Source organism: Trichoplax adhaerens, genomic scaffold (genome assembly GCF_000150275.1).
Source record: "Trichoplax adhaerens TRIADscaffold_9 genomic scaffold, whole genome shotgun sequence".
In the NCBI taxonomy this organism is placed as follows: Eukaryota; Metazoa; Placozoa; class Uniplacotomia; order Trichoplacea; family Trichoplacidae; genus Trichoplax; species Trichoplax adhaerens.
The window spans coordinates 2567872-2585757 of record NW_002060951.1 but is presented as its reverse complement, the minus strand read 5'-3'; the positions used below and the strand labels follow the sequence as shown (position 1 = coordinate 2585757).

Genomic DNA, 17886 nt, shown 5'->3' with positions numbered 1-17886 from the left:
ATTTATTAAACATTTATAAAGGAAAGACTAAGGATTCTAGCATGTCAGATCAAAGTTTCCTGGTAAATGAAGTCAGCGTTAGTAAAGCCACACTGTCTGCAAGTGCAAATGGGAATTTAATCTCTGGACATACTATAGATAATGAACTTTATACTCTTTGCAGATTATCTGGTTGTTGGATTAATAAAGACGTTTTCAAGACAATTTTAGATCTTCTTCGTGCTAATGTACAACCCAATGCAATATTGCAAGTTTTAAAGAGTATTGTCGCAAGCAAGTTAAAAAAAACTGATGTTAGCCTTGGTTAATAAAAATTTCGTAATCGCTAGTCTAAAATGTGTTATCACTGCGCTGTTTCTTGCTATCCTCACGAACCGAACCGAAATCTGGAACTGAGTCATTATGTAACACTACCTGTATAACATTGACGCTTAGGCGTGCGTACTGTATGAACGCTTACTGGCCCATCATAACAGTGAGACTTTCATATACTATGCATCTAGTGAAATTAGACATTTGTGCTGATTTCGTAACCCTTAAGATGATTCGAACCATGTAGATTGTACTATACCATATGAAATGTCTACTGTAAAGTATAAAATAATCTTATGAACTTAAAAATGTAGGAAAATGCTGATATTAAAAGAAAAAATGCTATTGCTATTTCAACTGATAAAAATCTCATATTTTAAATTAGCTCCCATATGTGCTTATGTGTATAATAATGTACTGTAGATAATTGGATGAATCACATATTCACATATTTTAGTTTGTACTTGATAATTATACTGTATAATTAATTAGATAACATTTTAAGTATTACCAGAATATTTCCAAATTATCCGATGAAATAAAATTGCAGTAACAGCTACAGCAGATAGAGATCTCTCGTATGTTGTCTTTAAGTCCAAGGACTAAATTAACTGTTAAGAACTTGTACTAGCCTATGGCGTTACCGAAAAGTGATATATAAAATGCACATGCACCGGATTAGTATTATTTTATCACGTTTATACTGCATAGTAGAAGGCATAGATCTTCATTCATATTTTTTTGTAGCTAGAAAGTCACAACCTTTGAAAATGATTTATAATACTTTACGTATATATGGAAAAAAAGGTGAAGAAATTTCGAAAAAGAGTGACTTAACCATGAATAATTTTCATCCACAATACATTGAACATTTTCATGAAGAGGATCAGTACATATATAACTACTACATGCCAGTTTATTGTTAATTGTGGTAGTCATATTAACTCAATTTGCAAAAACATATCAAAGAATTCGGTACATTAAGTAATAATATAAAATAACATATACAGTACATGTAAGTAAAGTTACGGCAAGGTCCACTTTTAATTCTAGCTATAATGCCCAATTTAAACAGTATTTCCTAATCACGTTCAAACATAATTAAAACTGTTAAACATAATTGCATTTGTGTTACTAGAAACTTAATATGCAGTGCTTGCTAATGACAGATATCGGGTGTAAGAAGTCCGTCAGGTAAAATCCATATAATCGGCATCAATTAGATCGTCGTAGTCATCAAGTTCTTCATCACCCCTTCGTAAATCAATTTAATAATGTATTAGATGACAAGTATCAGTAGATCATGCAGTAGAATATTGAGATTAATGCAATAGATGTTTTATATTTCGTTCGATATTGCAAAAAAATTAAACTGTCTTACCCAACAAGCACATCACGTTCCGAATTAGGTTCTTTATCATCAATTGTAGGAGTATAAAATTCGTTACAATCTTCTAAACTCATTTTTTGGGCAGTGCTCGTACTCTACAATTAGTTAATCGAAAAATCCTAAGATCAAGATATTATCAGGTGATAAAGAAGCTCCTATGAGATTTCTAAAATAATATTTTACCGCTTGTGTTTGCTTTAGGACATTATGGATAAATTGTGATTGCGGAGTATAAGGTATTAATTCCAAACATGGTTTATTACTTTCAAAATGCAAAGTATAAAATAGTGTAAGAGGTACAGTATATGGTCCAATATATTTTATACCAATACCAATAAGTACGAAAATTCATAACGTGGTCCCATAGTAAATAAATATTTCCATTTAATATTAAAGTTTAAAATTTTCAGTAATGTTTCAATAGTTAACAGATAAACTATTTTCGGATCAAAATGGTTTAAATATTATGAAACATTGTAATATCTATATTATTTTACCCACAAAGTCTGTTATAACATAAGGAGCATAAATTAAACTTTAGGATATTTAATAAAAGCCCAATAATAACTTCATGCATTAGCTCATACACTAACCTTATACAATAAATACAATTGTAGGATTTTTAAAAGTGCTTGCCATGACCATAGATCATGACATAAATATCTAAAATTCCAGCCTTAACAGCAAATTACGTTACTATCTAATTAAAGTGCATTTTACTCACTATTTTTCGATTAAAATCTGCGGCAAGAAGTCCTTTAGTAAGTCTCCGCTGGTAGGAAATCGCTCTAATACTTCTCGATTAACAACAATTTCAGAATTGCGATTTCTAGTAAATAAGATAAGTAGTATCATGCTATAAATCTTGAATGTATTTCTGTTTTATTGAAAACTTTATTACTTCAGGCATTAATTGCTATTCAATCAAGAGCTTTACCTAAAGTCTAAACAAATTAGTGATCACTATTGGGAAGCGATAAGTTGTACAGCTCATAAAGTTAAAGTTTAACTGAAAAATTTTACTCTGATGTAATTAAACCCTAGAAGCATATACGCTTAACTTAAGTTTATCGTATATGCGTACGTCAATGTTGCTTATATCATAAACTTGGTGCAGCTATGAATTAACTGCTGTATACATTATAGTAGATTCTGATCAGCCATTCGAAATACATATTGCGCTGCATCAATCAACATTCAAGACTTGACATAACACTTCACACCTAAATTACAGAATCGATGCAATGAGTGTACATGACAGAGTCTAGTCTTTAGATTCTCTTTTTTATGGTACGTATTTAATTTTAGGATATGCAATAGCGATGTTGCTTGCATGCTGACCTAATATGATATTGGAATGGTTAGTCGTATTAAAATCTTACTAACCGATCGATTTCTTCATCAGAAAAAGAATCATCCTCGAAATTTCCGAGAGGATCCTTAATTAGTACACGGCTAGTAATCTTCATGGAACGGTTAGCATCATCCAGGTCTTGGGTTCCACAGTAATCCATTTTTTCACCTAGATTATCATGTTTAATAGATGATGCAAGCTGATTATATGGTATCTCTTCCGTTTCTGTATGCCAGTCAAAATGTCTTCCATTTATACGCTTGCTGCTGTCAATCAATAAATTCGATTCAGGAGCAATACTAGTTGTATCAGTTTCTGAACCGAAAGTCGCTTGATAAGTAACGGTATCATTTGAATAATTATTTTCGAGTCTCAAATTTCTTAAATTTGCTGCGATTTTTTCCTCAGATATTAATTGTTTCCTTGCTGGCCTAACCCTAAATAGACAAAGTGAGTTACGTTCTATATAAATGGAAGTAAGCAATCACGTTCAAAAATTTCTATGTTTAATGTTTTATAAACTACTACACACAAGATATTACAATGAAGAAGGGGTAATAATTGCTCTAATTCTATGGGGTGGAATGTATGTTTCATCACCAAAAAATCAAATTAATTATAATTACCAGTATCATAACTAAAACTTATTACAACATGTAAGGCAACTAAAATACTGTACTGTACGGATCGTAATGAATCAAATATACAGTAGTATATTCGCATCAGATTGAATTTATTAACATCTACGTCATCGAGTACGTATAGATTCAGATCCAAGGCTAATAAGTAAGTATTAAGTGCCCTACTATAGTATGTAAGTAAAATAATTGAAAAAAATTTCCGTCTTATGCAGTCTAATATTTGTAACTATCTACATTTAAATATTCAAAATACCACATCAATGGTATTTAGGATATTTAAAAGTTGATATGTTAGTTATTAACAAACGTCGTACAGATTGCTCTCTTCTTCGAGGAGACTTCCATCATCACTGGATGCCTTTCGCTTAGATTGCTTCGAAGAGATACTGGGGAATCCGCTACTATTGCGAATCGATTTCGGTAACCTAAAATATTTAGAATGAAATTTTATTGCCAGTCGATATTCCGAGGTCAACAAATCAAAGCTATAATATGCTGCAATTCAAAGTGTGCAGTAATGTGTACAGTAATGCTGCAATTAGGCATCTAAATACAGATCAGGGATTACGCGTTATGTGATATACGAATCACTACTGGATAAAATTTTTGTTTACGATTGATCATACATTCCCAATAGATTTCTCGAATATTAGTTCACTCACTCATTTGCACCTGAAACGTTAAAGATATATTTCATTTAGCAGTTTCTCTCTCATTGCTCACAGATGTTACAGAACCTCCTACTGTACAAGTGTACATATATAATTGTGCATTACGCAAAAAATGTAATCATAGGCTATTTTAAACACGGCTGACAGTAGAATACTGGCTAATAGACTAAATAACAGTCCAAAAATAATGTTTGGGATAACGCAAGTACAGTGTTCCAATAACCGTTTAGTCCATAACTAAATAAGGGCGAGCTTTCACCGTCAAATATTCACGCGTGATTCTGTCGATTTCTTTAATTTATTTACTGTTTCGTACTGAATGGCACAATATATTGTACAATAATGTACACTTGTACAGTACGTTAATAATACACATTTATTAGACTATACTCACTATCCGTGACCTCGAAATCTGACTACAGAGATAGTAAGAAGAGCTGGCCGGATCAAGTTTATCAGGTGTATGTATGCCGTAGTTCACTGGGAAAACTAATGATTTTTCGTTGGTAATATAACTACGTATGTAGAATGATACGTATTATACTCACAGTCAGATTAATTATTTTAGAATAGAATTGAATTTACCACAACATTTACTAACAGCGAATAAGTGTTACTGATCATTGATCAAGGAAACAGCACGATTTGTATCTATGAAGACCAGAAACAGAACTGCCAAAAATGCAAAGGCTGACTATTTTAGTGGTCATTGACTGTATCGGAAGACTGGAAACGTGCATCGTACTGTGCGCAATCAACTTGGTGGCTATACTGTAGTACTGTACTGTACAAAATACAGTACTTTGGAGCGCAACTTGTAAACAGTACTGTACTGTACTGTACGGACCTGATTTTTTCACGCACGCGCTTGTCACACTATCTGATAATCAGATCATGTCTTATAACAAAAGGGATCGCTCTATATGTGTAAGCCGAAATAGCTCAGTTGGGAGAGCGTTAGACTGAAGATCTAAAGGTCCCTGGTTCAATCCGGAGGATTCGCATGAATCCTGAACAGTCCCGGGTTTCGGCATTTCTTTTTTCTCAATTTTTTGTTCATTATGTCCACAAGTGGCTGTTACGGATTTACTAGCGTCTCTGTTTCTAATTATATGATTTCTTGTACTGTACAGTATTCGTATCGCTTATATTGCAACCTTATCAGAGCTTGACGGCAACTAGTTCTGTTCCGTGCCAGATCAGTATAGGTACTGTATTATATTATATTATATAACGTGGTGAGAAAACAGAATAAAGGTAGATATTCACGTGTAAGCTTAGCTGCCGATCTTGCTTCAGTTGACTGAGAGCATACAAAAAAAACAGACGCTATCGTTACCGCTAACAGTGGCCAAGACTGATTTTCTTTTATGAACTTTTATAGGCAGTTGGCAACTTGAAAAATGACTGTATCATCTTCTGAAGAGCGAGACGAAATCATTTTTTAAGATCCGTGATCATCAATACTTTTTTGCTTCAGTAACAGCTGACCATATTTGATTCTAATTAGATGGAGTCCAAAGTTTAAAATAAATCTAATGCGCAGATTACATATACTGTATACTATCACCAATTATCTCCATGAATTGCTTATAACATAAGGAAAATTTAACGCACAGGATAAACTATAACAATCCTTGCTTCTAAATTTTTTCTGACCAGCAAAATTTGAAAGATCAAAATGTCATTGTGCCTAGTGTAAATTCGAATGTCAATTACTACACGGACTGTATTTGATTGGTATTTAGATAGTTTTACTATTTATCTTGAAATTACAACTAGTGACTAAAAGTCCAAGACAAATAATAAAACAAAAGCAAAATTTTATTTAAACGAAACAAAAGAACGAAGATAAGCATTGTGATACGAGTACATTATATCAGTTACATTAACACTTAAGAAAATAAAATACATAAGCAGATTTCGTTGGCTTGCTGCATGAAAGTGTTATTATGTCATATTCGGTATATTACAGTACAAGGTATACGTTCATGTATTACATGTAGCGCTATCAGCCCTCAAAGCAGGTTAATGAGTCTTGATTACAATTGCAATATCAATCATTACTGGTATCTTTTATTATATTAATGGTTAATTCGTAAAGTATCGCAGTCTTAAATTCAAGACATTACACGTAAAACACATTCTATGCATGACTCGAAACGTCTTCTGACTAATAAAACTATCTAAAACACAGTAATTTAAAGCCTTTAAATATTTTCGTTATAGATTATTCATTAGATAAATGAGATACAAGGGCTCAGTTTATGTAACCATGATATCAAAAGTGATAGAGGCTGGTGTCCGTCGTAAATTGAATGTATGTACAGTGAAAGCTTAGAACAGTAACATCATCCATTACTGTCTTATTCCCAAGCCGTTTTTCGACGGCGAAATGTCTGCTGTAACTAATAAAAATATAGAGATATATTATTTATATCATCAAGCGTATAGTATTTAAATTTACAGCAGCTTGGGATATAAACGGGAAAACATAGCATTTACAGTAATGTGAACTCAAACTCAGATATTTTACAAGCTTGATTTAAGAAATATTATCATCTACACAACGCATTAAACGCATTTCGTTACCCCTGATTCGTCTGCTATTGCCATTCGTTCCACCTCATCTCTTAAAACTTCCTTATATTCTTGTTCAGCCATACTGCAATAGCAAATCCAAATAATAGCTTAAGACGTAATACTTACCTCAAGCTTAAGTAATAACTACGTATTTAGCTCTTACAATCCGAGATACAGTAAATTTATATGTACTACAATACAGCTCACAGACTTTGTTGAATAAGATTATAAAAGTTCATTATGTCACTCTTATACGATAGTAAATTAATAATATATCTTTCGTGAAAGTAGTCTTATACTAAACAGTACATTTTATATTTTTAGATTAGGAAGTAAACAAGATCACAAGATATCCTACACAATAAGCTATTGATCTAGATGTAAAAATATTTGATGTGTATATAGTAAAGGATTTTGTGGCTCAGATAAAATGTCTACCCCTGTCAATCAGAGTAAATATTGTATAGATGCTGGTATACAATTTGATTTAACGGAAATTGTGCTTACATATCATCATTTAATTCATTTAGTTTGCTTTGCTTGTCGACTTTTAGTTTTTCTTTTCTAGATGTAATCTGTAAACATCGTAAAATGTTACATTAATTAATTAAAGCAGTAGAATATATCAAAGAAGTTTTCACTATTCTTAAGAACTAAAAATAAAATAAAATTTAGCATCTGCGTTAGCATTAATAGGCGTGAATTAGCAATAATTACCTGGTTTTGAATCTCATACATTCTCGTTGCCTTTAGCTTGTCTTGCTGCTCCTGCTCTCGAGCAGTCAGGGCATTATGAAATTCTAATTGCTGCAATAGCTTCTCTCGCTCTTCAAAAGCATTTTGCTAATGTGATTTCAAATTAAATTAAATTATAAAATGGTAGAGTAGTATGTACACAAATTGAGATAACATACATCTTCCATAAACATAGATAAGATATGAATACTGTTGATTAGCATGTGATTTCTTGCAGAAATAATAAATACAATAAAGAAAAGATTCAACATATCTTTAAATCTATGAAAAGCATTTTCAATAATTCGAAGTAAATGATACCTGTTGTTGTTTGATTATTTCCATCTTCTCGCGCACTTGTTTCTGTCTTTCAGAAAGGACCTAATGCCAAAAAGTTCAAATTATAAAACGCTAGTCTGTTAATTCGATAGCGCTCGTCTAAAAGAAACACAGAAAGTAAAATGTACGCTTATGCATTTGTACAGTACTCACCTCCGCCATTAGCCTCTCTCGTGCTAGTCGCTCCTTTTCCCATTCTTCTTCCCTTTTCTGCCACATCCGCCCAGCTTCTTCTCTAAGAACATGTCATCATTTAATTCTTAAACAGTGATAATTATGTATTTGAGCCTATCCTTCACTATTTTATGATCAAGTCACAGTCACCTGTACAACATTTCCATCTCTGCTTCTCTGGCTTTCTCAAGGCGCATTTGTTCTTCCATCACCTAAACAAAAACAATTATCAATAGCATTATACTTGATATTATACTGAATTATGATTTAAGCTAGTACTAAATATGATGTTGTTACATAATTTACATACTGTATTTTACGTGAATATAAGCACAGCACACGATCAGTTATTAAAACATTGGACAATACAAGATTCTAATCAAAAATATTCTTAGAAAAGATTGTGACCTGTTTCATCCATGCGGCATCAGCTTGTGCTTTTTCCCTTCTTTCGGTTTGTAGTATTTGCTGTTCTTCTTCCTAGTAGTTATAAAATAAACTGATAAGGCATATATAAAGGACTCCAAACGAAATTTAAATCTCAAATACTATTTCTAACTTTAGCAATCAGAGCATTTAGGAACTGAATATCTTTTTCCTATAGGAATGCAATAAAAAATAATTAATATGATAAGGCCACTGATACTCATGTTTGTAGATTAAGTCATTATTCATATATGGGACAGAAATGACTTCTAATTAAAATATAGTTGTTTAAAAAGTGCTATCTTTCGCATATTACAGATAGCATTTGATACCAACCAGGTCTTCTTGTATTTGCTGACACCGTCGCTTCATTTGCGCACGATATTGTCTAGCTAGAAAGCGACTTTAAAAAATAATGATTTTTAAAACCTATGTTATAATTTAGAATTCTTTCAGAAAATTTCGATTGGCTATAATGCCGAATGTTTTTAATCTATTTATACCCATGTTCAGTCTTTTTTCGTCTTTTCTGAATTTCCTTTCGCTCTTCCTCCTACGTTATTGAAGCCATAAATACTAGGTTAAGTAAAACGTAAAAGCAAATTATAAAGCAACCGTAGGAGCTAACCATTTTTTGCAGGTTCCATTGTTCCTGCATAAGTTGATCTTGTTCTTGCTTTATTCTTTTGCTCTAAAAAACGAAATCGTAACAGAAAACAGCACATTTCCTGTATTGTACGAGGGTAACAACTATATACCTCTTCTTCTTTGGTTCTTAATTCTCTAATTTGCATATCAAGTGCTTCCGCAGCTCTAACTTCTTCTCTAATTTTTTTTATACAATTAAGAAATATATTATTTTAGTTTAACATAACAATCTTCGATATAATGGAACCTACAGTCTTCTTTTATTGGCAATTTCATTTTCCTCCTGTAATCCACGCTGGCGATCACGCTCATATTCCTCTTCAAACCTAACGGAAACACAGAATGTAATTATTGGATATAACACGATATCGATGTTTTTCTGGTTCCTGTAAATTAGATGACAAAATTATTTCAAAATATGGTAACATACTGTCTGTTTTGGGATTTCATTTTTTCTTTTATCTTTTTAAGTCAAAAGCAATATTGAAAAATATGAAGTAGTTATTTTAAGAGCAATGGAAGTTATAAAAAGTCATTAATTAATTAATGCATGCAATTTGCTGCAATTACCGCTTTCTTATCTTCAACTTGCTGACTCCAACCTTTAATAACGTGCTTCTTATGTTGTTCTTGTGCCGCAACTCTAAGTTCAGGGCAATTCTGCCTCCAGTGCTCAAACAATTTCTCATCAGCTAACTATATTAAATTTTATTGTGCTTAAGAATAAGCTGATGACCTTTAGCTAGTATTGGCATCAAAGCCATAATGTTATCTTGTATAATAAATTAATTTTACTATAAGCTCACACCTGCTTGCGAGCACTTTCTCTTGCTGATTTAAGATTTTCGCTCCTATTCAAGAGTTAGAATTATACATTATGTTCCGTCATTTCTGTATATTTTGTTTTTATCTTTTGACCGTGATGCTATGGTTTAAGAGAAATTTGAAATTACGCACTTTTGCTTCATACGCAATATTCGATCTTTGGCACCATTTTCTCGTAAAGCCTTCAATTCTTTCTAAATATAATGGATGAATTACTTAATGTTAATATTTCTTTAATTTAGTTATCTATGAATATATTATATTATACAGTACATGGAGATACATAAGTACATAACATGTAAGAAGCTATAAAATATCTTGATGTTTGTACATGTAGCACACCATTAGCTGAACGGTACAAAATAAAAAGTATAAAAATTTTTCTATTACATATATAGAATTATTAGGATATGCCAATGTACGCTGTATATAAAGTGTAATATCGGTGGTGATGATCCAACAACTAAGTGATAAGAGTTAACCGAATAAGCTATATATATAATCATCTTCTGCAGTTTGCATTCTATCAATAAGAATTGTAGAAAACCAATAATATCGCATACAGTATAGTGATGACACTGTTATTAATAACTCCAAATAAGAAATGCGATTAACTTTTTCACAAATAGAATAAATGATCTCGCTTTCTTCATTATGCTAATACAAGAAGTCAATGTATAATTAAAATTATGACGGATAAGTTACCTCGTATTGTTCTTGATCTTTCCTTAACAATCGAGCAAGTTTCATTTTTCGTTGTTCTAACTGAGGGTTACTTTCAGATCTATCACTTCTAAGATGTAGAATATTATCTTTATAACATACGCGTATATACAATTGCTTATAACGTAAACACATTATAATAATTACGAATATTACAATCAGTAAAACAGCAATACGGTAATTGGTAGAAATATTTTAATTTAACACATTTAGAACAGGCATGCTAATACTGTATAGAACCCTAAACTCGGATAGTACGAAACATTAAAATAAAGTTGTCGAAGTACATACACAAATACCCAGGTACCAACACATTTTAGCAATATTTGTATTGCAGCGAATGATTCACTTATTTTAACGTGTAAACTCATAGTTGAAAGCCTAGTTAAATGATTTGTGAATAGCAGCTATATAATGTAGTTTTTATACATAAGTAATAATCAATGCAATAGCTTTTGGGAGTACTATTTGTTTACTAACTGATCTATTCATTTGTTACTTACCATTTAGATTTGGTAAAATGATACGAACTATGCGAGATTGTCAAAAATTTATGTAAAGCAGTACATGCAATCAAACTTTTTACTCTAAAATGATGGCTGACACATAATTTCAAATTCAATTTTGACGACATTAGACTTATATCGTATTACTACAAGTATATTGCACAAATGATATAATATTACTAACAAAAATATATTGGATGAGTTAGTAAATCTGTACTCAAATGTATTTAATGTTACTATATTTTTAAGCATTTCAAGTGATTTAATTCTTAATTTAATATAATTACATATTTCGAGGAGTTGGAGAATTAGCAGATTCGTTGTAGTGTGAAAACCATTGACTTTGTTTGCTACTATCAAGATCAGATTTTTGAAAATATCGCGAGTTTTCTGACCATTGGTCTCGAAATTGTTCGCTATGATTTCTTTTTTGTACCATTAACTTCTCAGTGATCGATCTGCTGCTCGATGAACTGCGAGCAGAAAGATAGTATGGGCGTAGTGTCGGTAATGCCATATCACCAATATTAGTACTTCAGATAGTTATAATTATAATCAACGATTTCTAGTAGGAGTGAATTACTCAATCCTAAGTTTAATTTAATTTAATTAATTAACTTGTTAAATGCTTGTACGCATTTACACGTACTGTGACGTACGGATTAAAACAACGACTGAAAGTCAATTACGGTTACTGTACCGAAATCAATCCATACAGTACAGTAAAGTACAGTTTATTCAATAACGGTCAGTTAGGCTCTTGTGAAACGACTGCTTTACTACGTTAGCTAACGGGATTTGAGTCTGTGACGACAGTAATTGTACACACTGTGTACAGTATCGTCTCTCTTTTATACGGGGGTCACTTGACGATTCACGAAGGTTACCATGGTGGCGTTGTAAGCTACAGTACTGTACAGTACACTGTACTGTACTGTGTACAGTAGACAGAAGTGTGGACACGATCGTAATACTGTACAGTACTGTATTACGGGCCATAGTACTGTACAGTACTGTACGGTACACTGTACAGTACAGTGTAAAGAGGAAGAGACGGAAAGGAAACGGTCGTTCGCTATACTAATATTTAGTCCGATAATATATGGAGGCTGATTATTTTACTAGTCATTTCAACTGTGTCTCATGTCTGCAGCGGTACACTGTACAATTTACTGTTCACTATTCGCATCCAGCTGCAAACCGATTACCATTGATTCTGCGTATGAGCTTACATTTCAACTACGCAGTCTCTCACGCATGCCCTGTGACTAGGTCTATTCATCGTAATATCAATATCAATTCTACGGTAGAGTACTGTAGTGTACTGTACACTGTACAGTACTGTACAGTATACCCTAGATTTTACTGAACAGTACTGTACAGTACTGTACTGAATTGTGCTTCTAATAAATGCACGGTAAGTTTGTACTATGATTTGTATCATATGCACATCAGGAAGAAAACAAAGGTCTAATTTCGTGTGCGAGGAGTTTACTGTATTGTCGATCTTCTTAGTATAGCTTTAATCTTTACATATACAGTACAGCACATTGATTTAAATTCAGATGTCTTGAAACCCTTAAGAAGCTTGCTCGGTCATTAACAGTTTTACACCTATAGGTTTTAGAAATTTTCACAATTCTTGATTTGCTTTAAAATGCTGAGATCCTGTATAGTTTCTGCTCCTGGTAAAGTTATCTTAAATGGAGAACATGCCGTCGTATATGGCAAAGTTAGTGTATCGCAAGTGCGAAGTCGATATTCACTCTTAAATTCTGGATTGATTTATGATATATTCTTCATTAGTCATAATCTGATATATAAGGAATGTTTCTAAAGATTGATGATGTGATAACTATGACCATTTCAAGATAAACTCTGTATGACTAAATAATTATAATTGCCGATTTGTTACTATTTATCAGATTCTACAGTAGGATATGTACGACGAAGCTCCAGTTTTGTTTTAAGTGTATTAATATAAAGTTTAGCAGTATGATCAGCAGCTACGTGTATACAGTGGACAGTATTTCAGTATCACAAGATGTCATATTGCATCTGTTCGATGCTACATGCATAAATAGTGTCTTTGAAGCTTTACCGAAATATTTTTACCTATAATTTATATTCATAATAATATTAATATCTTCACATTAGACTTGTCTGTGTTGATAGGCTAAAAGGAATCGTAGTATCAACTCAGCTCGAATAATCACAGAATTGATTGATTGATTGATAGTTAACTTTTTATCTCGTAATACCTAATCAGTTCCTATAATATAGCATCAAATATTTTGATTATTATTAACTTGAATAGTGAACATATTGTGTTAATACAATGATTGCTATTCTCTATTTTTTCAGAATGCCATTGCCGCTAGCTTGGGTCTCCGTACAATTGCACATTTTACCCCCGCCACTGACGAAAACTCGATTATCATAGAACTACCCGATATCAGTATCAAGCGTAAATGGAGCTGTGACACTATCGCTGCGGCCCTACATTTGCCACTAGGTGAATTTTTTACTCGTGTAATAGCAACTATTCGCGCTATCTATTAGTTCATTACGCTCTCTTGTAACTATCCTTCAGAACTCTTTTTATATATAAATTTGATGAATAACTCAATGAATTGTGGATTGCGTGCCGCATGTACCGTTTATAAATGTAAAAATTACCTTGAAGTGAAATTTTTATTTAAGACGTTGTTATCAGATTATTCTTTTGTTTTACCTCATACTAATGATCAAACAGTTTTTCATTCACTATGATAATTTAAAAATTTTTAATTTGTAATATTATCCTATTATTAATGCATGATTTGTAAATTTTGCAGGAAATCCATTAAATCCATCACCACCAACTTTTAAGCAATTGGCAGCCCTTGTTAGCTTAGCTGGAACTCAAGCAGATACCACAGACAACAAGTCTCTTGCAATTCTTACATTTTTATTCTTATATGCGGCTATTATTAGAACGTCAGATGGGTAATTAGTAGACAGAGTGCAGTATATATATTAACATTTTTGATAATTTTATTTCTGCGAAGTGCGTATAAATCGAGGTATATCAGTGTGCAATAAATTTTAGCTAATAATCAGGAATTAACTACAAAGAATTTATTTTGTAAAGTCAAATTCGTAACACTAAATTTCCTGATGGAATTATTCAAACTTGCTAAATTGACAAATGAAAGTAAATTAGTACTCTGTTTGGCAGACATATACCTGGCATCCATCTACACCTAACATCTACGCTACCTAGTGGAGCTGGATTGGGATCTTCAGCTGCATACTCAGTTTGCTTATCTGCTGGTTTATTGACGGCCTCTAGTTTAATTGAACCCATTGAAGAGAATAATAGTCGCATGTTTACAAATTTCGATAGTTCCCGCAATTATCACTGGGATATTGATAGTATGACTCTAATAAATAAATGGGCTTTCGAAGCTGAGCGGTTAATACATGGTACACCATCTGGCATCGATAATTCTGTCAGCACTTTCGGTAGGGCTACACAATCTGTATCCCTTATATCGGCTATATATCGGATACACAGTAACTTACACCAGTTAATCTTAATTTAGGTGGTGCTATAAGTTTCATCAGCGGATCAATCAAGACATTAGATCAGTAAGGAATGATCGATTCTTTGTCACTTTTGCTATTTACAGAATTATGATCTTTTCATCTGAATTGATGTCGATTTTATGCACCTTTTATAGAATTCCACAATTGCGAATTTTACTAGTACATACTAAGGTTCCTCGAAGCACAAAAAAATTGGTAGCTAATGTCAGGGAAAAATTTAACTCAGTAAGGACTTAAAACATATTTAATATAATCTTATAAGCAGTTATGTTTATATTAAAGTTAGTGTTTCTATCAAGATTTTTTATCATCTATTCTTAATTGATATGATTACAAGAACTAAAATACCTTAATTTGCAACTTTTGATCTCGGTGTAGTTGCCATCAGTTTTTGAACCGATCATGGATGCTATTGGAGCGATATCCAATGAAAGTCAAACCTGTTTAAATCTTTTAGCACAAGACGGTACGCTTTGATGTAGTAGAAATTAACGTTCTTAAGTCGTACCCAATTGCAGTATATCACATTGTGATCGTATTTATGTGCAGGTAGTCAAGATTGTCCTTTAGAAAAATCGTACGGTCACCTTGAGGTAAGAAGAACATAAATAAGCTTGGATAAAAAGTATGCAATTACGGACTCCGTCTCATAATTTTTTTTATTTTGTTTCCATTTCTATCTAGATGCTTATCGATATAAATCAGCAATTGTTAAACGTTATTGGAGTAAATCACACAGCGATTGAAAATGTCTGCCGTATAACGGCAAAATATGGTTTTCATTCTAAACTAACTGGAGCTGGTGGTGGAGGCTGTGTTTTAACGCTACTTCGAAATGGTAGGGACATTTTCTCATAGTACGCGTATGTGATAGTTATACTGACATGCTATTCTATAAAGTGTAACGGAATCGATTTTAAAGATAATGCAATGGTTTTGATGTACTGAACGAGTGTGGTTTGATTTTAAATTTATAGATACTTCTGCCACCGTTTTGGCAAATCTTCGCGCTGATTTAGAGCACGCTGGTTATGAAAGTTGGGAGACAGTAGTTGGAAGTTATGGTGTGTTATATCATACTAAAGATGCAGACACTAACACCGAAAGTAGCAATTAATATCCAGGTGTTGCTTATAATGCAACTTTCACGTTAAGAAATAATAGATATTTTTGCTATTATCGAATGTGATAGTTTTATGCTCCGATTTATAAGTGATATTCATCAAACTAATAAATTCTAAATAATTTAAGGAGGCAAAACGTGCGAATATGACTTCAAATTGGTACTGTTTTCGAACTTATATTTAAATGTTGTATTATAATTATCATTATAAGACTTGATATTAAATCAAGTCCTTATTTCATAGATCCTATGTCAATTATATTTTAATATAAGCCTAAAATTCATGCAAAATGTGTGAATTTACGATATATTATGGTGGATCACCATGAATGATTTTTAAGACTATAATTTAAATGATGTTTATATAATCTCAACTGTTATCTGCCTAATGTTCAAGTTTTAAAAATGTAGGCTAAGAGATTCGAACATAGATTTGGTAACTAAGGATTTTACTTAGATCAAGGCTTTGGAGTCGGGGTTGAGTTCAGGGATAAAATTAAGAAGTTTCCACTATTCATAATCGTGAACGGCGTCTTTAACGCAATATCTATAAGTATTTACGATAGGACAACCAGTCTACATCTACGCTGTTTTTCCTGAGAACAATTTTGTTAGGGTTATGATCAAAATATTTCTTGAATTTGCTTAATTCAGATGTCGTCGAAATCCGCTTATAAAAGTGGATACCTATAACATATTTGCTGTTTCTTGTCAAATATATGTAGTTTCATAGGCACCTCATTTTTTCATGCCATTATTGTTATTGTAGATTTGTTTGAGAGAGAAGCAACTAAGTAAAGCAAATTGAGTAGTTTTGTTGTCCAATTATATGGCATAACTAAACTGATAAGATCAGAATTATTGTAGAATGGAACGGTTTAAATAGTTTATTCATAATGCAATTCCATAAAATATCGCGGTGATATTATTGTACATTATAACAATATAATGTTATACCAATAAAGCACATTAGCAATCACAATTCACTTTAGTACAGCCACCATTAAATTACTTACTGCACTATGATGAATTTCACTTAAAGGTTGATGAAACGTTTAGAGAATGTTCCCTCGTATACAGTATCCTAAGACTGTACTAAGTTGGCTATACGTTATTCAAAGTTTCCCAATGGTAGAACAAAATAATGGATTAAATTATAAAAAATTAATTAAGCGATTATTTTTCTACCGGAAAGGTTTTATGTAATGGTATATAATAATTTTGCTCTAAAAGTCATATACCGAATCGATAGTAATGTACAGACTTAATCATATCTAAAAATATTTTAGAGCTTAGTTCTCATGGATTACCATATAGGATCAAAAATGCAGAAGATTCTAAAAAAATTTATAACACTGTAAATATGTTCGCATAACATCACTAATAATGAAAATATCGATTAGGTATTCTTTAATTCTTATTACTTTACTGATGAGCTGAAGATCGCTCATCAATTTTTAGCTGTAAATACCAGTAAGAAATTAATTTATAACCGGTTTACTTTTTTCTTTTTTACTGCACTGTCTCATAAATACTGGTCTCAAGCAACTATCATGCGACCATTTTATTAATATAGCACAATGCGTACCGGTAATACTCCTTCATATATATCACTTATTGTTTAGATGGGAATATTTGAACCAACAAATAACAGTAACCTTTAAAACGTGAACGAAAGATTAACTTTATCACTAAACTCTCAGTTATCAGTTAGATTGTTTATTGTAGTGACTGGAATGCCATGTGATAAAAAATCATGGCCATTGGCAATATGTTTCTTTTTACGTCATAACTAACATTTCTTCCTTAGTAATAGAATTAATTAACGATCCTATACTGTATTAT

At 32.1% G+C, this 17886-nt stretch overlaps 4 protein-coding genes across 4 annotated transcripts; 2 read left to right on the top strand and 2 right to left on the bottom strand.

Moving 5' to 3' along the window:
- Window positions 1-1502: 1502 nt before the first annotated feature.
- Window positions 1503-3216, bottom strand: TRIADDRAFT_59090 (uncharacterized protein; the record flags this gene model as incomplete). The annotated part of the gene is made up of 5 exons (XM_002114976.1): window positions 1503-1566; window positions 1694-1797; window positions 1886-1964; window positions 2427-2531; window positions 3089-3216. The coding sequence occupies 5 exons, from the start codon at window positions 3214-3216 to the stop codon at window positions 1503-1505; spliced, it is 480 nt and encodes a 159-aa protein (XP_002115012.1).
- Window positions 3217-6734: 3518 nt separating this feature from the next.
- On the bottom strand, window positions 6735-11192 carry TRIADDRAFT_59089 (uncharacterized protein; the record flags this gene model as incomplete). The annotated part of the gene is made up of 20 exons (XM_002114975.1): window positions 6735-6776; window positions 6961-7033; window positions 7459-7526; window positions 7669-7794; window positions 8008-8067; window positions 8179-8260; window positions 8350-8411; window positions 8608-8679; window positions 8759-8797; window positions 8962-9028; window positions 9129-9178; window positions 9254-9316; window positions 9384-9450; window positions 9525-9659; window positions 9704-9735; window positions 9844-9969; window positions 10082-10124; window positions 10231-10292; window positions 10804-10891; window positions 11113-11192. The coding sequence occupies 20 exons, from the start codon at window positions 11190-11192 to the stop codon at window positions 6735-6737; spliced, it is 1437 nt and encodes a 478-aa protein (XP_002115011.1).
- Window positions 11193-12984: 1792 nt separating this feature from the next.
- On the top strand, window positions 12985-14319 carry TRIADDRAFT_59088 (uncharacterized protein; the record flags this gene model as incomplete). The annotated part of the gene is made up of 3 exons (XM_002115144.1): window positions 12985-13059; window positions 13692-13842; window positions 14165-14319. The coding sequence occupies 3 exons, from the start codon at window positions 12985-12987 to the stop codon at window positions 14317-14319; spliced, it is 381 nt and encodes a 126-aa protein (XP_002115180.1).
- A 1001-nt stretch (window positions 14320-15320) lies between these two features.
- TRIADDRAFT_59087 (uncharacterized protein) lies at window positions 15321-16035 on the top strand (the record flags this gene model as incomplete). Its single annotated transcript, XM_002115143.1, has 4 exons — window positions 15321-15384; window positions 15468-15511; window positions 15603-15756; window positions 15896-16035. 4 exons carry the CDS (start codon window positions 15321-15323, stop codon window positions 16033-16035), a joined length of 402 nt encoding a protein of 133 aa, XP_002115179.1.
- Window positions 16036-17886: the final 1851 nt, after the last annotated feature.